This window comes from Primulina eburnea, chromosome 4 (assembly GCF_022965805.1).
Source record: "Primulina eburnea isolate SZY01 chromosome 4, ASM2296580v1, whole genome shotgun sequence".
Lineage (NCBI taxonomy): Eukaryota > Viridiplantae > Streptophyta > Magnoliopsida > Lamiales > Gesneriaceae > Primulina > Primulina eburnea.
The window spans coordinates 5,248,547-5,272,761 of NC_133104.1; the positions used below are offsets into that span (position 1 = coordinate 5,248,547).

The following is a 24,215-nucleotide window of genomic DNA, read 5'->3' on the forward strand; positions in this document are numbered from 1 at the left end:
ATAATATTTTTTATAATTCATCTGATTTATATTTAAATGAGGATCAAAATATAATTATAAGAAATAGTGAGGGACTACACTGTAATTTGATACATAAATTTAAAAAAATTTGAAAAATAAAAGAAAAAAAATTACATCAGTAAGAATTGAACTAATAACCTAAAATCCAAGAAACAATGACTCAATTCGCCAAATTACATATAACTTACATTTAAATTTTAACATTTTATTAATATATATAATTATTAAAAAAGACCATAACACCAAAGTTAGCTAAGTGAGTCAAACTTAATAAGATAGTATAGATATTATCAAAAGTTGATTTGACATGATATATAAAGCATGAGAATTTTAATTAATTAATAAAAATAAGAATCCTAATGGGAATAAGATTATGAATCCTAATAGGATAAAGGCTCCTAATGTAATCAAATCAATAGTGGGTCTCATGTGAGACCGTCTTACGGATACTAATCTGTGAGACGGGTGACGGGTCAACCCTACTCATATTCACAATAAAAAGTAATATTTTTAGCATAAAAAATTATACTTTTTCATGAATGACCCAAATAAGAGATCCGTCTCACAAATTCGACCTATGAGACCGTCTTACAAAAGTTTTTGCCTCAAATCAAAGTTTATAAATATTTCATTGAGTGTTTTATGAAAAAAGACTATTTTTACACAGATTTTGTCAACTAAAATTTTCATTCTCTTCCCCTTCAACCAAATTTTGGCCAACACAATTCTTGTGAAGGAAAATTAGGCTGATTCTTCCTTCCACCGTGTGCCGCCTGTCGTAGCCAGATTTCTGAATTTTTGGTGACCCAATCTCAACGCAAAATTGTTTGGGATCTCTAGTGCGATTCGAACATGGAATTCAGTCTCCGATCATGAACTTGATTAGATGATCAAATTGAGGGAGATCTATTGGTATGGAGTTATAAGAAGTGCTATATCTTCTTAGAAACCAAAATAGTCGGAGTCGGCGTAAAATACGCAAATATAAACAATTTACGCAAATATAAACAATTCTGAACACACTATGGATGTTTGAATCATACGACGCCCAATGAGCGTTTTAATGTCAAAACTAAAAAATTTTAAACTTTCATTGCTCCTTGAGTGCAAGAAAACTGTACCTAACGCTGCTGAGCCTGAGGAGTGTGTTAATCAGCAAAAAAAAAATAAAAAATAAAGAAGCCAGAAAATATTCAACTGTCAAGCCCAAGAATATGTTGAAGCCCACGAGCCAGTCGAATGTACTAAGATCGAAGAATCAATCCCATCAGAAGTTTATTCACCTAGTAACAGAAAGATATCGTGTTTGTTAATTTTTTTATGGTTTGTTACAACAGCAAGACATGTGTCACAGCTCCTACCGTACTAAGATCGAAGAATCAAGCCCATCGTAAATAATATATAACTAAACACACAAATACTGTGAGATGAGAGAAAAGATTGAGAATGAGATATTGAGATGATGAATCAGTGCATCTATTTGTAGTCGAGCTCCATGGTGTAAAACCACATGCATCCATTGACCAAACTTAAATAAATAAAAAAAAAAAGAGCGAGTCTCTTGTGAGACGGTCTCACGAATCTTTATCTGTGAGACGAGTCAACCCTACCCATATCCATAATAAAAAGCAATATTTGTTCATGGATGAATCAAATAAAATATATGTCTCACAAAATACGATCCGTGAGACCCTCTCGCACAAGTTTTTGTCATAAAAAAAAAACTTATTTTTTTCTCTGCCACCAACCACCATTAATTTATAGCACTAGCTCCATTAATGATTTGTCTCCCACTATCTTCATTTACCGATAATTATTTCTAATCCAACATCCTCATCGAAGTATAATAACAAAAAATAATATATTTCTTACTCTTTAAGTCTGCTACCTTGGCCTCCACCAAGTGATCGTATGCATCATCCAAATGATATATGCGAATCATTAAAGATCCTCGATTCGGTTCAAACGTCCCAACTTATTCTTAGATCTTCTATTATAACTGAAATAATCGAATTCTCGAAGATTAATGTCCGAGAAAATCTCTCTCTTTGCTTCTCAAACAGTTTTTTCAACGATAAAGGATTCACTTTTTTGTCAAGAATTGTGCTAAATCATGTACAATATGATGCATTTTACATCGGTATGCTAGTTATACGTACCGAAATTTTTCGGTCCTGTCATCCTCTGTCCAAGCATAATCGAATCCTCCTTACTTTGTAGGAGTGCCTGAAACTGAGAAAGATTTGGAGAAATATTACATCTTTCAAGACCCTCTGCAATAATTATTATTCAAATCTGTTTAATTGTTTGGATGAATTTATGTTTTGTTAATTTATATATATGTGTTGGTAATTATGACTAGGGATGACAATGGGTAGGTATGAGTCCTTTCATACTTCCATCCCCATACCCATTTATTAAATTCATACTCATACTCATCCTCATACCCATCGGGTATTAAATTTTATCAACATCCCCATACACATCGGATTATCGGATACACATACCCTACCCAAATACCTTATTATCATATACAATTGAATTTTTTCAAATTTAAATTGTTTCAATGAAGTTATGAATATTTAAAAAACTATTTAAATGAACAATATGAAAAATTATTAATGATAAAAATTTGCAAAATAAATTTATAGAAAAAATAACAAAATATTAAAAATAGTTTATACTAGTTGAATAAAAGTACGCAATTCAACAAAAATAAAATATTTTTCAATTTTTGAAGTCAAACATAGAATAAACTTACCAATGGAGAAGATGAAAAATTGAATGAAAAATAATAGAGCGGAGAAACCTTGAAACGTAAAAGTGAAAACGAAAGGAAGAGAAAAGAAAAAGTATCGATTTACTTGAATTTGGGAAGATGAATCTTTAATATAAATAAATATAATTAGTATAATTTACTTGGATTTGAGAAGATGAATCTTTAATATAAATAAATATAATTAATATATATATATATATATATATATATATTTATATATATAATTTAAACGAGTATTCGAGTCGAGTGTGGGTCGGATTATATGAAACCCGTCTCCATACCCAAACCCGAAAATCACCATACCCGATTACCCAATTATTTAATCGGGTCTAAAAATCCCTCCATACCCTCTTCTATTCGGGTCGGGTATCGGATCCTCCAACGGGCTCGGAGGAAATTGACATCCCTAATTATGACGAACAAATTCATTCTTCAAATCTCTCGGCAAATCAAATATCTTCCTCGAAATCAAATCATATCATTCAAGTGCAACCTAAAATGCTCGAAAGGGCATGTGCAATATGGATCTAGCACTATGTAACAAATAGATCAAATTCTGTGTGAGTCTATGTGATATTGTTTTTCTAACAAAAGTAACTAAATAATGTAAGAAAATTATAGATTTGGCTACCGATTATTTTATATGAGATTGAACCTAAATTCAAGAATTAAATTTGTTTAAAATGGGATTTATAATTTCAATTATAGTGAAAAAAAATGTTATATGTTAAGAATTTGAGGGTAGCAATCAAAAGTCGTGAATTTAGAAAAATTATGAATAAATTTTGAAATTAATTTAATTTATAAAATTTCAATTGCTTTCTGCTTAGTTTGCTTGAGAACTAGTAGTAGTTTAGACTATGTCTGGTTGAATCCCAAATTATACAAAATAAATCATATTAAAAATGAAATTTAATCTTGGAAAATTAATAGATTTAGTGTGTCGACATTCTTGAAAATCTTCGAAGAGTATGTCTCTTGTGAGACGGTCTCACGAATATTTATCTGTGAGACGGGTCAACCCTACCGATATCACAATAAAAAGTAAAACTCTTAGCATAGAAAGTAATATTTTTTCATAGATGACTCAAAGAAGATATATGTCTCACAAAATACGACAGGTAAGACATTCTCATACAAGTTTTTGTCATCTTCGAAATAAGACCATGAAAACAAAAACCCTTTAGCATTAATTAATTAACTAGCCATGTAATCAAAATATCTTATTATATATAAATTAACTATATTTTTCTATATACCTAGCCTATTTTTTAATAATTTACTTATCAAAAATTTGGATCGTTCGTAGAAGCAATTCTAGAAAATCTATTTCTTTTTTTTTTTTTTATCAAAAATCTTATCTGAATTTCTCTTCTCTATCACAAGGAATAATATTTTGCAACTTGTACAAATAATTCTCTATACCTCAGTAACCTTGTGAATCACTTAAATCCGTACACTAGAAACCTTCCTCGACTTCATTCTTCTACGTACCAAAGTTGACATTCTCTTCACAATTAGTTTCAAGAATCTTACTTCTTTCTACATGCGATATAATTTTCCGATAACTCGTTATGATTCACTAACCACGTTTTATTCGCCATTTTCGATTACGCGGTGAGAACATGCATGACAATTAATTACTCTCATCAAAATTTCAAGATTCACTATTAATATTGTCGGTCTAGAAATCGGCTTTTGGGATAGTTTAGGGCCGGTTATGTAATGTGACCTTACGTAGAGCACTTTCTTGGCTTCAGCTATGTTATTATTCCCTTTCATTTTATGGGATGTCGACGGTGCGATTCCATGCAGGGATATATATGTGCATGTGATTAAAAGGTCAATATTCGCGTCGCGCAGGCAGGGATATATATGTGCATGTGATTAAAAGGTACTCAATATTCGCGTCGCGCGCGATCGAATATTGATCGAAATATAATTCGTATAAGTTATCATATCATAAAAAAAATTTCTTTTAATATACTGAAAAATTAAGAGTTTAATTAAAAAATACAAAACTACGATGGAGTCCAGAGACTTCACTTTTTGCAAGACGATCTCAACCATGGGAATTAAATGGAATAATGCATGCATGCCAAGAATAATTCAACAGTGGGGTGAAACTATCTTACTTTTTCTTTCTTTTTCTTTTTTTTATATTCTGATTGTTTTTTAGAGTACAAATATCATTCTTTGTCTTGATTTATTGCTTAATGTTTTCATGATAATTGATTAGTTAAAAAGTAGGACTGAGCGTTTGCCGCTTTACCAAAAAGTTGGTGGTAATTGTGCAACTCAAATCTTTTAAACCGCGCAACAGCTCAAGCACAACGGTTCGATCGCTTTACCAAGCAGGACAATTATTGCACCCAACAATCTACCTCCTAATAATTGCACTCTTTACAATCAATGGAAATTGAACTCATAACCTTGATTCTGATACCAATTGTAGGTCGAGCGCTTGCCGCTTTACCAAAAGATAGCTGGTGATAATGGTACAACTCAAATCTTTTAAACCGCACATCAGCTCGAGCATCACGGTTCGATTCATCTACCAAGCAAGGACAATTATATAAGTCTCTTATGAGACAGTCTCACGAATCTATATTCGTTAGATGGACCGACCCGATTCATATTTATGAGACCGTATCATAAGAATTTTTGCGAAAGTTATATTATGTTGAATTACATTTTGTAAATGATATATTGAAACTTGATATCATCACAAAATTCTATCCTTTTATTGGATAAATTTAACTCCCTTTCTCCAGCTCACTAGATGCCTTTTGGAAAGTTACATTAGAAAGCTAAATGGACCCATTAATATTTCAAAATTAATTCTAACATCAAACTTTCTAAATAAGTACACTTCATAATTTTGTAACAAGCAATATTATATTATTACCCGTACGTGTTCCTAACAATTAAATAATAATTGAATGAGATCACGTAAGATTAATTTTTCTGAAACCAAAATAATTTCTCAAACACAATGAGTTGGTATGACCAAGATTTCTAAATGAGGTGGGAAATCTTTTGGTAATAAATAATAGTTGTCTATTTGAGAAATGATCGAGACGTGGTGATATTCTGGTTGTTATGTGATTTAAAATATTTTTTATGATACTTCGTCCGGTCGATTAATTACCTTGGTTATGGTTTAAAAGTAGGTCTCTTATAAGACGGTCTCACGAATCTTTATATGTGAGAAGGATCAACCTTACCGTTATTCACGATAAAAAGTAATACTCTTAGCATAAAAAGTAAAAAATTTCATTGATGATCCAAATAAAAGATTCATCTCATAAATTATCATGGTTTAAACTTTGCAATCGCATTTAGAATAAAGCTGATGGTGTGCAGACAATATGAAATGCAGAACATTGTTTAGAATTGACCATTCTTAAAAGATATCAAATCAAATATTCCCATTATTTACATATATTTGATCAATATCTTTATTGTTCAAGGGAATATATAATAACAAAAAATTAATAAAATTTTGGAATATTATTATCCATATAAATAATGTTGATTGATCGTCAAATCTTTATGCCGTGAGAGGAGAAAAGCCAACCGTACCAAGGACATATCTCCATTTCCTCCGTATATATGCAGAGATTCGTTATCGTGCAATGCCTTCCTTTTTTCATATCATATTGCACACAAAGAAAATGATGAAAAAATTTATTGTTTTTGAAAATTAATGTAAAAATTAATATTCCGAAGAGACTAGTGCGTTCGAGAAAAAACAAGACCGTTTAGATTGAAGTATATAAATCAAGTTTTCGTTTCACATGCACCCAAAATCGGTATTATTTGAAATCCAAATGAAATCAAATCACTCTATATAAATTAGGGTTGTCAATTACCTCCGAAGTCACCGGATAATCTTATAACTGACCTAAATGGAGAGGGTGAGGAGGGGATTTTTTTAAACCGGATTAAATAAATGGGTAATAAAACATATGGATTTTTGGGTTTGAGTATGGAAGTTGGTCTTAAAGAATCATACTTATATCTGACCCGAATACCTGATTGTATATATATTTATACATATATATATATGTATGTATATATATATATATATATATATGATTTTCGGATATGGTGTTATTTCTAATATGTGTTTATTGAATGATATTATTTGGATAGAATGAAAAAAATTATTAATATAGAGTTGATGTTTTTGTACGATAATGTTGTTATGATAAATTATTTTTAATATTTTGTTATCTCTTCTATAATGTTTAATTTGCTAATTTTATATTTAATTTTTTTTTGTTATTTCAAAATTTTGGTAAATATCTATAGCTTATTCAAAATAATTCAAATTTGAGAAAATATAATTATAGTTGATAATATGATATTTAGGTAGGGTATGAACATTCAATCATCCGAAATGTATGTGGATGTGATGAAATTCAATATTTGATGTGGATGTAGATTAATATTGAGATGATTTTTTTAACATAAGAGTAAAAAAATACTAGTGTATCATATTTATGTCTTGTGTGCAGGTGTTATAACACATATTCAAAACACGCAGTAGAATATATTAATTAAACACACCAATAAAATTTAATTACTAAAATAAGACAGAATAAATCATGCACAAGTATACATACTTGTGTGGTGCATCAGGACAAAATGATTCACTAGAAAACTTATCAGTTTACAAAAATCAATATTAGTGAACAAATAAAAACTAACTTCCTTAACAAATGAGGGAACAAAGTGCATCCAAACTTATATATCAAACCGTATAACCAAAATTGTGGATGTATCAAACATGAAGTCGAAATTCTAAAAGAAACGACATACTTATCAAAACTGTGATTATGTGTTATCATTAAATGTTCTCAAAACTTCACGGCAACACTTCGGTACGCCTTGGCTTGAGCTCTTTATTAATTCACCGACGTAATTCCTTGTTCTTCTTGGGATGTTTCACTTCACTCCTTCAACTCTAAAACTACTTGTGAGCAGTAGCAATGATCTCTTGTTTATAGACTTGTTATGCCTTAGAGTTTATTCTTTGTATAGAGTCCTACACAATATTATCAAACAAGAAAAATAACGATATTAAAGAAAATCTTATTAGTCTATAAAGAGAAAACTCAATATGTTAATATCACAATATTATCAATAAAGAAAAATTACCTAAGAAATAAAATATTCATTTCAATCTCCTCATTTTCTCTTTTCTGGACAAAACATCCAAAAATTGTATTATATTTCTGATATGCACTATCTTCGCCTGTATAGTAACACCCCATGAGTTAGATAGTTTTCTCCACCTGAATTCAAATATGTTATTACCGTGTTGTGAAATGGGTATTGTAACACTTAGACTAGAAAACTCAGAAATTTCATTAACATAACAAGAAAACTAAGAAAACATGACTAAACACTCAGAGATAAAATAATCAAAGAAAAAAAAACACACTATGGATCAAGATCAACATCAGACTCCTCCATCTTTACATTAGCAGCTTTGGCTTCTAGTTATACTCCTTTTTTTTGTTCAGCAATGAATGAACAAAAACTTTCAACAACTCATACTCAATCACTTATCTTTTTAGAATTGAATAACCTCTTGGGCAGCCTGAATTTGTTGTCGGCCAAAATCTATTTGAGCTTGAATATGGGAAGTAGATAGCATAACATACTCAGAAAGTTTTTCTCCCAAAACGAATTTTTCCCTCCTTGATCTATGGGATTTTGGAATCCCGATAATTTGTCAAGGATATAGATGAAGAATTGTCTAATATAGGTGAACAACTGAAGATTGTACCTACATATTTCAAGGGAAACATGAAGGTGGTACTACCAATACCAATCATGTAGAGAAGAATTTTTTGTGGTTTAGTAACCACCATAGTGTTGGTTAAGAGAGTCCAATTTCTGATCGAAGTCTTGTGCAAAACAGAATAAAATGAAGTTGAGTTTGTAGCAAACATCCTTTTGGGATGATTTTGAAACACCTTGATTAGTCCGCTAGTGAGAACATCATCAATGACATTGAAATCAGGTGTAACTCCCTCTACTTCATCTCTAGTAGGGGTTTTGTAGAAGGCATTTATCACTTCGGGATTAAAATTGAAAATCATGTCATGGACAAACACTCTGCCAAACTTCATTGATCCTTCATTCCCAACACTGAATAGGATATTGCAGTAAAATTCCAGAATAGATCTTTTGGCATAGGGAGTCACAGAGCTTACTGATAAGTCCAAAAATTGCACTTAATTTATACGATAATCCATTTGAATTATGTTAGTTTCGGACATAATTACGCTTGGTATTTGTTGTTTTTGTGTCGTACATGAGATAAACCATTATTGGATGGTGATGGCAATTAGAGTTGTTTTTAAGCGTGAAATGTTGGTGGACGAGAGCCGCATCACCAAGGATCAAGTGTTGCAGCGCTAAGGCCTCAAGTATGGAAAGAAGCGCCTAGGCGCCACACTGCAGTGCCGCAGCGCCACAGCTCCTAAACTGCCAAATAACAAGCACCGCAGCGCCACACCATCAGTGTCGTGGTGCTATTCTTCGACCCAGCAGGCGCCTAGGCGCTGCCCAAGTAGCGCCGCGGCGCTAGTGGCAGCAAGAATCAAATAAATGGGCTTCAAACTACGACCCATACGAGAGATAAAAGAAGGAATAGGGTTGCAGATGGGAGGCAACCGTTTTTGGAGAGATTTGACGGGGGATAACAAGATCACACACTTGGAGATGATCTGGAGCGCAAGGATTGATCACGAAGACGAAGAACAACAAATTTGGGAACAGAGATACCACTTCTGATTTGTCACCTAAATCTTTAGCCATCTTTCGTGTTGAGATGTCTAGACTATCGAACATGCGTTGTTTTTGTTTAGATTTCGTTATGAACTAACGTTTCCATTCTAGAGGGTGACGTAGCTTAGTTGATTCGATAATTTTGATTTGGTTGTTTATGTGATTGAATACCTTTTGGTTTAATTGTGTTTCTTTATTTTTATTCGACTTCAAGTGACTGGCCATAAATTGTTTGTTGTCTGATTAATTCTACAACTCGAGAGAATGACTAGGATTATAGATCATTAGAGACACATCGTTGAATGTTTATATTGTTTGGAAGGCGTATAACTTTAGCGAGGCCTAGGTAAGAACATCGGTTGCATATATCATTTAAACTTAGATTTTTATTAGGAATATTTAAATCGAAGTTTGAATGATACAGTTTATTCTTCACTTGAGAAAAAGGGAATAAATAATTGAGTGTTCTTGGCCATTAAATAATTGAAATTCATGAATATAAATGCAACTGGGAATAATTATTATATAAACTTAGTAAAATCACTCCTCTAGATATTTTCTCTCATTGATATTTTCTCGATTCGGTGACTTTTACATACACACTCCTCTGAGAACAATATTTTACTCTCATATATTATAATTTGACAACCGTACGCTTGCATGCGGAAAATACGCAACACTTACACTAGCTAACATTCCTTTTTTTTTTTGAAGAAAATAGTCAGATTATGTTGTCCATAGGCCTCCACATTAATATTTTTTTTCTTCAATAAATTCCCTATCGATGTATGGTGGCCACTAAGCTAAAGCTGGTTCAAAGTAAAATTTTGTGGAGAAGGACTTGCTCACATCATAGTCCATAGAGTCAATGTTTTCGATGTTAACAAAATCAGCCTCAACATCGACAGAATCATCATCAACATTATCAATAAACTCAGTTTCATTGCCATCATTATAGTATGTTCCTCATATTTAGAAAAAGAACTGTCAGAAGAATTAGGGCTATTGTCATCAAATTCTTGTAGCAACTCCTCATCGGGCTCATTGTCATTAGAGGCGCTTTTATTTCCATCTTTTTCTTCTTTTAAGTGAGCAAGAAAATCGGTCAATGATTGTTCATCTTAAGTACAATCAACATGATCACTCAGTCCTAGAACATCTTTTGGTTCTTCTTCAGAAGATTGGAGAGTAATAGTAGACGATGTTGTGTTCTTCGGAGCAACAGCAGGTTTTGGTTTTGCGACCAACTCAAAATCCTCATCATCAAAGTCATCTCCATATAAGAAATCAGGGTCCAAAAAATTCGCAGTGGAGGAGGATGCTCGAAACTTCTTGGATTGTATGAAATCAGGGTCATACCTCGCCTGACGCTTTGATCGTCTTGCCTGTGGATTAATGGGGAAGACACGCTTTAGCTCTTCAAAATCCGACAGATTGTCAACATATATTACATTACCCGACTCCTCATGGGATGTTGTTTTTATATGATAATTATAAATTATTTTTAATATTTTTTTATTTCTTCTATTTTAATTTACTAATTTTATATTAATTTTTTTTTCTTTATTATTGTCAACAATTTATTGAATACCTATAGTTTACTCGAAAAATTCAAAATTGAGAAAATACAATTATAGGGAATATAGTATTTTGGTAGGGTGTGAATATCTGATCATTTGACGGATATGAGAATGAGATGAAATTAAATACTCGATGAGATGGGAATAGAGGGTATAGAATCATACTCAAATCCGACTCATTGTAATATAAATTAAATCGTCTCATCCTAATGCGACGTGAAATAACTTATATATATTATGTGTAGATTTTGTCAAAATATTTATTCAAGTGTCTCGATTTGTTAGCATCTCTTGGTTATCCAATTCTCGAAAAGGGATTCTTGGAAGCCCTCGAGATTTCTATATAAATAGTCCCATGCACTCCCGGTTATCCTCACCCCAAAACCAAGTCTTATATCAGCAACAAGCATATCACCCACACAATATTCTCCTTATCTCAATGGAAGGTGTACGCAAGATGGTAGCCGAAAAACCGGTGGTGATCTTCAGCAAGAGCTCGTGTTGCATGAGCCACACTATCTGGACGCTCTTTCGCGATTTTGGAGTCAATCTTACGGTTCACGAGCTAGATGAGATCCCGATGGGTCTGGAAATCGAGCAAGCCCTGTCTAAACTCGGCTGCAACCCCACCGTGCCAGCAGTGTTCATCGGTGGCGAACTTGTGGGAGGAGCGAATGAGGTCATGAGTCTCCACCTGAAGAGGACCCTAAAGCCCATGCTCAAAAAGGCTGGCGCTTTGTGGGTCTAACTCGATCGCAATCGAATCCGGCCATGAACAATGATGCATTATCATGCATGTAAAGTAATACATTGTAAGATTAGTTATTAGGGAGAGTGAGCGAGCAGATTTTATATGTATGTTTCCCAACAGCGCTAACTAAATAGTGTGTGTAATATATGCATGGCAGCTTATAATTATGTACTTTTTAACTAGCAATAAATCTTTGATTTTTGAACTAAATAAACGTCGATTTCTATGATCCATTCACGTACGATTATTTCTTTATGTTCATCACTGATCAAGAAATCGATCTATATATCCCGACACAAGATTTTTTCGAAATATAGCAAAATCAGGGCCGGGGTTTCCGTGTTTATATTAATCCGCGCTGATTATCATACTGGGTACAGCTGATATGAGCGTGCTAATTGCTACGATCATATAGAGATTACATCAAAATCGAACTAGGAATTTGTATATTTGAATTTTCGTGACCTTAATTATCCACGTAATTCGAAAATTTTGTAAACAAAAAATGAAATGAGATTGATATCGGTGAGTGTTGCGAAATGTTTGTGAAGAATGATTAACAAGTCAAAGTGAAGTACGATTTGGTGAAAACGTGCTAACTAGAAGCCTAACGTTACGAATATTTGGAGCATTAAAGTGCGACATCGGTAAACGTCGCTATAGATTGCACCAAGTGCATCGTCATTTGTACTTTTTTATCTACAAGAGAATCTAACCGCGCACCATCCAAAAAAGTTTATTCAACCACATCCATTTGATATTTGCGAATATCTATTTCAAAAATAAACAAATAAACCGCTTAATGAATGATAATACTTGAAAAATCAAGGTTTTCTACAAACTGTTCACGTGTTGAAATAATTTATATAAAAAAAAATGAAGGGAAAAGAAGCATTCAGTCAATTCATACTGCACAACATGAACTGCATAACTTACATAAAACAGGCAGTATTGAGTTACCCTGTAATTCTTGGTTTATCATTGCTTTCCACAACAAAACCTCATGCAAAAAGAAGAGGTGGAACAAGAGTTATATCCCTGTGGAGAAGTGATGCAATGCAAATAACTAAGTAGGAAGTGGAACGGTTTCTTGTTATTCAAAAAGGCTAGTGAAAAGGCTATGGTTCTGCAAGATCTCTGGAGACTCGGGGGGCTGTATAGATTTATTCGAAATGAAAATGGTGGCCATATGATTATATCGAGAACAAAGATGATGGCATCTTGCAGAAGATATGTGCAAAAAAACTATGTTTGGTTTCAAAGGGGAGCAATAAATAATATGATGAGTTGATAATTATTTTCAACTCGAGGTGTGAAACTTGCTCCCTTGACTTGGGTTATTGCCACCCGGTACACCGGATTGGGGAAGGAGGCCACTCTTAGAGAATATTGAACCAACTGAAGAACTTGAACTGTTTGCCGAAGACATCTGCATAGGGAACACATCTTTGTTTGAACCAGAAAGAATTTCGGGCCTTAGGTCTGATGAGGATGATGATGGAGCCAAAGTTGCGTTTGTAGATCCCATTGGGTAAGGCCCAACAGGCATATCAGTCAGAGATGATGTTGATGGACTGTAACTCAAAATGCTCATTGGGTGGTCGAATTTGCACGATGGACCAAATTTGCATACTCCATTTTGGGCGTAATGAGAGCAGACTGATTTGCCCTGAATTCAAAACGAGAGATTATGAAACAGGAGCATATGAACAAGGGTCCCCAGAAAAGGTATACAAATAGCATTTTGGGAGTGTGCACAATGATAAAGATTGAGTGAACGTAATGAGGAAAAATTAAACAAAAGAGTTAAATTCTTACTGGGCGTAAAGGCAGACCCATCAGACTAAGCACGAAATCTGTTTTTGGTGCATTCCATTCTGGTGGATGGTGATACTTGCATGTAGATCCAAATTTACAATTCCCAGTCCTTACAAAGTACCGACATTCTGGTTGGCCAGGTCTTTCTGGAAAGGCGTGTTCCTCCAGACTGCTGCTCAAGAGGCCAGCTGAAGTTACAGAAAGATATGGTCCTGCATATGCAGTTGCTGAAGGAGACAACTGTGCTATCCCATAAACAGGGCCTGCAGCACCAGTGGGTTGACTACTTGGCGAGGCCACAGGACTAACTGACGCCTATACCATGTGTTTGTGCATGTTAATGTAAAGTAGAAGTATCAAAACATTCTTCAGATTAAACAAGAAGCTTCAGCTACACCTACCGGATAGGGGGTCCAACCAGGAACAGGAACAACTCCTGGGGGCAGGAGCAAGGGACCATAATTCCCAGGAACATAAGGACCCGAAAGCACAGTTGGTCTGGGAACGGGCCAGTTGCTGGATACTACCCCATATTGTTGAGAAGATTGAACAGAAGACTGCACAGTTGGATAAACAGCAGGTAAGGGCATGGCTGCTGAGGCAGCCAAAGCCCCAGGGACAGGGGAAGCTTGAGATGAAAAATGTATCCCAGATGGCTGGGGATGATCAAATTTACAAGTGACGCCGAACTTGCATTGCCCTGTTTTAACATAATACGAGCATTCCTTTTCTCCCTGCAACAGGGACAACATGAGACAGCTCGATTGATTAAGAATGATATGTAAAATGAAATTATAAAAAATGGGTAAAATAGTAACAATGCCAAAATGTTCAGAGTGGCATACCGGTCTCAAGGGATATCCAAAAAAATTCAGAGTCAATGGGGCTGGCGATTCAACTCCATGTTTTGGATGGTCATACTTGCAGAAAGCTCCAAATTTGCACATTCCAGTCCGCGTGTAGTACTACAAAATTGGTGCAAATAGTGTAGTGGTTATCATTACATAAATCAAATTACTGTGTACATAAGAGGGAAGATTGGTGCTCCACAGAAAGGAAAGCAGATTACATAATGAAAAGTATAAAATTACATAACAGTTACATTGATGACAGAATAGCATGCTGTAATCAAGCAAGTGCTGAATTCTATCTGCAGCACATAATCTTTAAAGGACGTGACCTGATAACTATAAAGATCACTTCAGACTTCAGAGCAAATATTGGCAATCATGAAACTTACATTCAAAACAGCGTGATCTTATTAAATTATTAAATAGAATTAGCTCTTTTTCTTGGTTGTTTATAAAATCAGTGTCACAGACAACAACATAAAAACATTTAGATGGATAAAACAGTGTGACACATTTCTCTGCAGAAATTATTGAGAAAAACATAGTCAATATGAAAGATATAAACCTAGGATGGTGACAGATGAAATATGAGGGAAAAACAATCAAAGCTTTAACTGGTATAGCTGATTCAAATTAGCACGGAACTGAACCTTGGAAAATTATATTCATGATGACCTCCTTACAGGAACAGAAGGCATTCGATGTTCCAGTTTGAACTAACTAAGAAATTAATCTTTTATTCCACAAACAATCGAAAAAACAAAGAGAGAATGAATTAATAGTCATCAACACAAAATTTGGTTGTTTAAAAAGGAAAAGTTGAAATTCCATGACAGAATCCCCCATGTGTATGTTGTAGATTCTGACATTTAACACAGCAATTAAATCTTCATATACAGGAGACAAAAATTAACAAAAATAATATTGAAAAATCAGAAAACAACAGAAATCAGCTTATTATTTTCAAACATAAGCCAAATGAAACAAAGGGAAATAATACACACAGAAAGCAGACGAAGCACCATCGATCAATGAGGAAAAGCTTAGCCTCCCAAAATAGATGAGGCAATTCACAAGTTACTTAGGGGACATGTTTGAAAAATGCATCTTTTGCCAACACCAAGTATTCCAGCATGAGTCAAAACTGTAGAGTCCTTAAAAAATGCAGTAACCAGACGCAATTGGTTATATAACTGTAAGGGTCATCAGGATATAGATTTTCCCAATTTTGTGGACTTAAACAATGATAAGAACTTGCCAAAATGAAAACAACCCTTCAGTTACCCATTTTACATTCAAGGAAAAGGACAAATGCATAACAAACAAACAGAGACTCGCTCTCCTAGAACCAACAAGAAGACGAATTAATCATTAAGAAGCACCATAAAAAATGGATGTTTATACAGTGTAAAACAAGCAACGAAAAACTGAAGTTCAAAAGGTGATATGGATCGCTTAGAATTATGAATGTATACCTCATAGCAATCTATATATTGTACCAAATTATTCTTAGAACGAATTTGGCATGTCAATTTTATACCAAAGAAAGATTAAACAGTTTGGTTATATGAATGTTTACAAAAATTCTAAAGCCAAAGAAAAACACAATCAAATATATACCTGACAGACAGGTTGCCCAACACGTTCGGGGAATTCCCGTCCACCAGCACTCAAAGTTCCCACTGCTGCCTGTGGTTAGTAAAGCAGCAATATTTTTATCAGTTCACAGATCTAAAACGTAAATTTTTTACCAGTTTTTTCTTAGCATATATATAAACTTCGTTAAAACAAGAAAGGCTCCACCTTTGCCCAAAATCATATCAAATTTATATTCCACTGATTATCCACAGTAAATGTGCACCAGATTATTGTCATCGTGGAACTGTAAATGTCTCTTTTCCAATTTATTCCACTTCTATCAAATCGATGGAGCATAAACTCCAACAAAAACAATAAAGACTTGATATTTAACTCAAATTGCAATAAAATATTTACAGAGCCCGTCAAATTCATGATCATCCAAAAGCTGACACATTTCCCAGTCTATTTCATCAAAACAAGAACAAAAAACATAAAGCCTCGATTTTTACCGTAACCATAATATAAAAAAAACATGACAAAATCCCGCCTTTTCTACAAAGATCATAACAATATGTGCATTGAAAATCATAACAAATCACTAAACCTAGAAAACCCGATTGTTTTACCACGCTACGATCACGGGGATGATTGAACCTGCACCGATTGCCGTATCCACAGAACCCAGTCCTCAAGTAATAGATACAAGCAGGCTCATCAGGCCTCTCAGGGTATGAATCGGACCCACCACCAAAACCTAATCGCCACACAGGTTCTGCATTCAGAAAAAAAATCACATATCAACTCAATCAACATTACAAAAACCTCAAACCGAATCAAGAAAATCAGACTCGAATTCAAGCAAACTGAAACTCGAATGCAAGAGACCTTCAAGCCCGGTTTCGCCCCCCGGTCCTACCCATTCCTCCACGGGTACCCCCTCCATGGCTCGGATCACACTGTACCTCGCAATATATGTACACTCGCAGACACACCTGGGTCTATGATATTTACACTACACTGTACTATTAACACATAAATATATTACACAAAACCTGTGTAAAAACAAAAAGATATTTGCAGAGATACTGTATGTGCATAGGTACAAAACACAGAGTTGTGTGTGTGAGAGAGAGGAGGGGAGTTCTTGATGGAGATAGCTTGGCAGTTTGAGAGAGAGGTTTGTTTATTACCAACACTCGTCAATCTCTTTGTATTCATTCACACTCAATTGTGCGTGTCAGTGTGTGATATTTGTGCTATTTTCATATTTAATTTAGAATATAAATGTTAGTTTGCGATTTTGATTTTAATCAGAGCAAATATCTTGTACCAATATATATGACAAAAATTTGTGTGAAACGGTCTCACGGATCTTATTTCATGAGATGGATATCTATTTGGATTATTAATGAAAAAGTAATAGATTTTATGCTACAAGTATTACTTTCTATTATGAATATGGATAGACTTGACCCGTCTCACAGATAAAAATCCGTGAAACCGTCTCACAAAAGACCTACTCTATATATATTCAATAAGACATAAAAAATTATTATAAAAATAATTTTTTTTAATGTATCGGTCGGGTTTTCTATTAATTTATAAAATTGATATGTGTGACTGTCTTATAAGAGTTTTTGTGTTTTTATCATATAAATCATTAAATTTTAGTTTTAGTTTGGTATCATAATTATTTTTGATAATTTTATTCAACTTAGGGTTGATTTGATGTTGATACAACTTGAACATGTGTGATATAACATCAATATTATACACACGTATAAAAAACAAAACAAAATATATATACATATATATAATTTAAATTACAAAATTTTTATTTAAGAAGTAATAATATCAATATACATATAATGTAATTTTTTCACTCTAGAAATTAAAAAGTGGGAGGGTGAATATATTTTTAATTTTATAGAAAATATATATAAAAAGTTTTGCAGCATGTGATTAGCTCCTTATGTTAATTGATTATTTTAATGAGCATGTCTTTTAAAAGACGATCTTATGATTTTTTATTCGTGAGACGAGTCAATTATATTTATATTTACAATAAAATAATAATAATTTTAGTATAAAAAATAATATATCCTATTATAAAATTATCTCGTGAGATCGTATTACTGGAATTTTGTGTATTTTATGTGTTAACTCTTGGTGCTGTCCCTAATGTAAACTGGTCCTAAAATATAAAACTAACATATCTACTTATTTGAATTTTTTTTAAATGATATAATTAAATTTTAGTTTTCTTTATAAGTTTATCACAATAACTCTTACTAAATCGTCTTAAAATCTCATCAATTAATGCTTTCAATCAGGGGTATCAAAATGCGACACGACCCGTCAACCCGACACGACCCAACACGAAAAAAATCAAGTTCGGGTTGGGGTTTTTCGGGTTCGGGTTGGGTTCGGGTTGGGTGAATTCGGGTTAGTGTCATATTAGGCGGGTTTCGGGTTGGGTCGGGTTGGGTCGCGGGTTGACCCAAGAACTTTTTTTTTTGAAAATATTACTTATATTTTTATATATTGTATGTTTGAACAAAATTTATTGTATATTTATGTGCTAAATTTTCATCATTTGATATTTATTTTGCATATTTTTATTTTTTTAACAATTTTTTATTTGATTTAGTAAATATACTTTTAATTTTCTACGATTAAACTTTCAAATTTAAATCGAAACTTTTGTTATTATGTGTTTAAATTAAAATATTATTATTTTTTATTTTTTTGAATTTTTTTCATTAATTTTCAAAAAAAAATTAATAAAATTCGGGTTAGGAGGTTAGACGGGTTGAATTGGGTTATACGGATTCGTGTTCGGGTTGGGGGTTTTCGGGTTGCTTCGGGTTCGGGTTGGAAAAAAAGTAAAAAAAAAATTCGCGTGTTGACCCGAAACCCGACCCAACCCACCTGATTGACACCCCCAACTTTCAATAAATATTTATGAAAATAAAACAATTTCTTAGATTTTTTTGAAATCATAATTATAATAATGTTATTTACACTTCAAAATATTTTTAATTTACTCATTTTGAGTTGTTGAATTTAAAAATTGACAAATCTATCCTTAAATCAGTCTTTTAATTTGTAAAGTCAAATACATAATCTTCAAACTTCAAAGTACGACTCAATTCTCATATATTTTTATACACATAATTTTTAATATTGATTTTTAATTTATTTGATATTTAATTAAAGAGAAATATATTAAACTAGGAATTTTCGGAAAAAATAATAATCAAGATGTATATTCTAAACTAGCGAATCAAATGAATTTTTTAATCTTAAATTAGTTTTTAATAAAATTATTTTAATGATAGAAAATAAAAATATGAAGGATAGTGCAAAAATTATTATTTTAGTTTTAAATTTTCATGTAATTTAAAAAAAAAATTAAAAATCTATAAGTAAGACGAAATTTATTACGAGGTATATGTTAGAAGACTAGACGATTAGTGAATATATGATGCGTAATATTAAAGTTTTGAACTCTGTTTTATTCCATTTTTTGTTTCGATCATTCATTTCAAGGATTTAAATTTTGAATTTCAATTATTGAATTTTTAATTTTATATTTGTTTGCACGTAATTGAATTTTTATCAAAATTAATAAATATATAGTTGATAAAAATAATGTTTTAGAAGTATGTCCGCGGTCTCAAAACTGATGGTCTTGGTTCCAGTTCGTGTCGGTTTTAGGAAAAGTTCAAGGAAAAATCAAAGATACAGTTTATGATGTAATAAAATTAATTGTTTGATAAAATATTATGAATATTGTATTTATTTGTAAAATATTAATTAATGCAAAGCCATATTTTAATTCATATAAATTATATATTTTAGCAATAATCTCGATATTTATTTATATTTTTTCGAGAAATATCAAATTGAAGTGTATTTTAACAATTTAGAAATTGTAATTAATTAATTAATTACTCTCGATATTTATTTATATTTTTTCAAGAAATACCAAAGATGTATTTAGAAACTTAGGTTAGTCTCGGAAAAAGAGCAAGTAGAGAGAGATTATCTCGTCCACTAAAAAGCATTTAGTGTTTAATTAATTAATATATTATTTCCTTAAAATGTTTATCGTAATTTGTTCATTCCAGATAGAGTGGCCCGTTACAAAGACTCACATAAATATTATGGATAATATCTTTTCGACTTATAGCAATGTGACTCGAAAACCTTTTGATATTCATTGAGGATTCGATTTAAGCAGATAATAGCAGTCCGAATACAGTCCTCAAATTTACTCTAGCTCTGAAATTACGAAAGAGATCATTAGAAAGGGCTAGGAGGGTGTCCCGGTGTAGACCCTCCGACGCTCAAGTCAGAGACTGAGAATATAATGAGAGGGTAGTTAAGGGTACTGTTGAAAGTCAATATAGTGAATGAATAGTTACACTCTCAAACCTGGTATTTATAGGAGAATACATGAGTTCTATCACGAGCTTTAAACATTGGCTATGGATGGGCGGGGAGTCCAAAATCCGGTATGGGCCTGATCTTGATGGGCCCGCAAATTCGTGGGATATCAACAGTCTCCCTCTCCCAATTTGAACTGAATCGTAGGTTCGAAGTTCGATTAATTACGTTGTCCTCGGTTTGCAACATGTGAGTTGTGTGTTCTTCCCGTGTTGCTCATTAGTCTCCAAAAATTTGAAAACAAATTAAATCACATTCCCATTGTGAAAGGCCATATCTGTGCCGGGCTCCCTTATAGATAGTCATTCATTCCCCCGCCTAATTTCATTCTTCTCCCCACCCTGTTTCATTCTCATGTCTCCACTTAATATTTTCTCCACACGCACGCTACTCCACAACCTTACACGTCGCCCTACACTCGTGCGCTCGCCAGCCCTTTGCCATCACTTCGCTCTCGCCCGCGCCAATTCATCGTCGCCTACACTCTCGCCTCGCCAGCCCTCGCCAACGTTTTCCCGCCCCTCCACTAGCCTTGCCCCTCCCCTCCACCAGCCTCGAAGCCCTCGCCGCCCTTGCCTCTCTCGTAAACCCTCGCCCCTTGCCGACGCTCGCCTCGCCCCTCCATCTGCCTCACCTTCCCCCTTCGCCACAGCCCCTCACCCGCAGCCTCCTCTCGTAATCATCTCGCCCTCGCCCCTCATCAGCCTCGCCTTCGCCCTTAGCCCCTCACCTGTGGCCTCCTCTCATCTCCATCTCTCCCTCGCCCTCCTCGCCTACTCACCATCCTTCAGCCTTGCCATTCGCCCTTCTCCACTGCCCCTCGCCCGCAGCCTCCTCTCATCACCATCTCGCCCTCCCAGCCCTTCACTCGTACACCTCGCCTTCTCGCCTTTCCTTCACTTCATGCATGCCCTCAGCCACCCTCGTCACTCCACAGCCTTGCCACAACCTCGTTGCCTCGCCACTCCACAACGAGAATTTAAATTCTTTACCCTTGCCTTATAACTCTTCTCACTAGGTCTTTGCCATAGGAAAAATGTGAACCATTTCTCTCCATACTTCGAGCTCTTCACTCTTATCACCTAAAGATCATCTATTAGGCTCCAACCTACACTATCATCACCTCGAGCTCCTTTACTTGGCCTTAGAAGAAATATAAAATTTCCACTTCCCCGTGCCCTTAACTCCTCTGCTAAAATAGTCCTTAGCAGGAAAAAATAAAATTTCAACCTCTCCACCCCTTAACTCCTCTGCTAAGTTGGGTATTAGCAAGAAAAATGAAATCTCCTCCTCTTCTTACTCTCTTGCTAGGCTATGACTTAGCAGAAAAATAAAACTATCACCTCATCATCTCGTGACTCCTCTATTAAGCCGAACCTTAGCAAGAAAATTAAATTTTCACCTACTCACCCTTTTACTCATCTGCTAGGCTATGCCTTAGCAAGAAAATAAAACATTCACCTCATCATCCCGTAACTCATTTGTTAAGCCGGGCCTTAGCAAGAAAAATAAACTTCAACATCGTCACCCTCTAACTCCTTTGTTAGGCGATATCTTAGCAGGTAAAAAAAATTCAATCTTCCCAACTCTTCTCCGCTACTAGGCGTAGCCCAAGTAGGTAAAATTTAATTTTCATTCTCCTCAACTCTTCTCTTCTACTAGGCACAACCCAAGTATGTAACATTTAATTTTCAATCTCCCCAACTCTTCTCCTCTATTAGGCATAGACCAAGTAGGTAAAATTTAATTTTCAATCTCCTCACATCTTCTCCTCTACTATGCATAGCCCAAGTAGGTAAAATTTAATTTTCAATCTCCTCAACTCTTCTCATCTATTAGACATAGCACAAGTATGTAACATTTAATTTCCAATCTCTCCATCTCGTCTCATCTACTAGGCATAGTCCGAGTAGATAAAATTTAATTTTCCTTCTACCCAACTCTTTTCCTCTACTGGCATAGCCCACATAGGTAAAATTTAATTTTCCTCCGCACAACTCTTCTCCTCTGTTAGGCATAACCTAGATAATATAAGTTCCACCACCTTACCCCATGACTATACTGCTAGACGATGTCTTAGCAGGAAAATAAAAGTTTCATCTCCTCACTCCCGACTCATCTGGCAGGCGATGCCTTAGCAGAAAAATAAAACTTCCGCCTCCTCGCCCTCTGACTTTTCTGTTGGGCGATGCCTTAGCAGGTAAAGAATAAATTTCAATCTCACCACCTCTTCTCCTCTACTAGGCAGAGCCCAAGTAGGTATAATTTAACTCATATCATTCTCATAATATAACAATATCCACGAACTTAATATAAGAACTTGCCTTTATTAAATTTCAACAGATTACGTGGGACAATTTCAAAAACGAAATACATCAAAAGTCAAGAGTAATATTTCCTTAGGTAGTAAGCATTTCAAGGTCTTTTTAAAGACTTGCCTTGAGCATTCTCCAATTAATAAGCTCCAGACTTAAGCTTCTCGATTGCTCTGAAAAGACCCTCCCACTTTGGGTCCAACTTTTCTCTCTGCTCTTCTTGTACCTTCCTCATGACCAAGTCACCCACTTCCTCCATTTCTAATCATGTTAACTTCCACATGCGCTCTTTTTCTTTCATCCTTCACTACCCCTTCATAACACTGACACGCGACTTTTTGATCCCCACACAAGACTCCAACTTATTTTCTCACGGGAAACTTAAGCTTCTGATGATAGGTGGAAGCCACAGCTCTAAATGATGATAGGTGGAAGCCACGACTCTAAAATTCTTTAGGGCTTGCAGTCCTAAGATTCCATTGTACGATGATGAAGTGTATTGTTGCGTATTTTCACTACCGCAAGTGTACGGTGTCAAGTTTTAGTACTGGTTTAAGTACAGATATCGATCCCACGAGGAGTAATTATTTAAAAATGTATATTAAGTTCCATAATTGGCATAGCTCAACTTTATTTAGAAAATCAAAGGGGTTGGTTTATAATCACTTCAGAGAAAATAACAACTTATGTAAATCTTATGCACGCAGTCGAGAATCAGTGAGTAAAGCAATCTAGAGATATGATTTCGTCGAGTCTCTCCTATGCTAAATTAAAAATGATTAACATTTAATTAAATCGCACCATATTTATTAACCAAGAACTCACAATATTTTTTATTCCCTTTTCAAGTGATAAATAGAATTGTATTACCTATTACTGATTTTAATATGTCTATTCAAAATCATGTAATAAGTAATAAATTCACACAAGGTTCTCTTATGGATTCGCCAAAGTTATATGTCTTTTGCACGTTATAAACATTTGACGATGCGATTTCACATGTCCTAATTTCGATCACCTCTCTCGGGTGTTATATCTCAATTATTAGATCAGTCGAATTATGGCCAGTAATCCAAAAACATTAAAGACAAGAAATCATAAAAAAAAAACGATGAATTAATTCGATGAAAATTCAAAACATCAATAACATAGGTTCGACCACGACTACATCAATCTCTAGAAAATAAAATTAGTTCATACTCAAATCTAGAACACAGCAAAACACGTTTGAAATCATTAAAACGTAAAAATAAAGAACCG

At 34.1% G+C, this 24,215-nt stretch overlaps 2 protein-coding genes across 3 annotated transcripts; one reads left to right on the top strand and one right to left on the bottom strand.

Moving 5' to 3' along the window:
* Nucleotides 1–11,545: 11,545 nt before the first annotated feature.
* Nucleotides 11,546–12,165, top strand: LOC140829720 (monothiol glutaredoxin-S5-like). The gene has a single exon (XM_073193025.1). The coding sequence runs from the start codon at nucleotides 11,627–11,629 to the stop codon at nucleotides 11,933–11,935; it is 309 nt and encodes a 102-aa protein (XP_073049126.1). The 5' UTR covers nucleotides 11,546–11,626; the 3' UTR covers nucleotides 11,936–12,165.
* A 572-nt stretch (nucleotides 12,166–12,737) lies between these two features.
* On the bottom strand, nucleotides 12,738–17,390 carry LOC140830749 (zinc finger CCCH domain-containing protein 34-like). 2 transcript variants are annotated; one of them, XM_073194217.1, is made up of 7 exons: nucleotides 17,074–17,390; nucleotides 16,815–16,960; nucleotides 16,228–16,296; nucleotides 14,602–14,721; nucleotides 14,158–14,490; nucleotides 13,757–14,071; nucleotides 12,738–13,607 (listed from the first exon to the last, which is right to left on the bottom strand). In XM_073194217.1, the coding sequence occupies exons 1-7, from the start codon at nucleotides 17,129–17,131 to the stop codon at nucleotides 13,239–13,241; spliced, it is 1,410 nt and encodes a 469-aa protein (XP_073050318.1). In that variant the 5' UTR covers nucleotides 17,132–17,390; the 3' UTR covers nucleotides 12,738–13,238. The 2 variants fall into 2 exon arrangements, with proteins under 2 accessions (XP_073050318.1, XP_073050319.1); XM_073194218.1 differs by having other exon boundaries at nucleotides 16,818–16,960; nucleotides 17,074–17,389.
* Nucleotides 17,391–24,215: the final 6,825 nt, after the last annotated feature.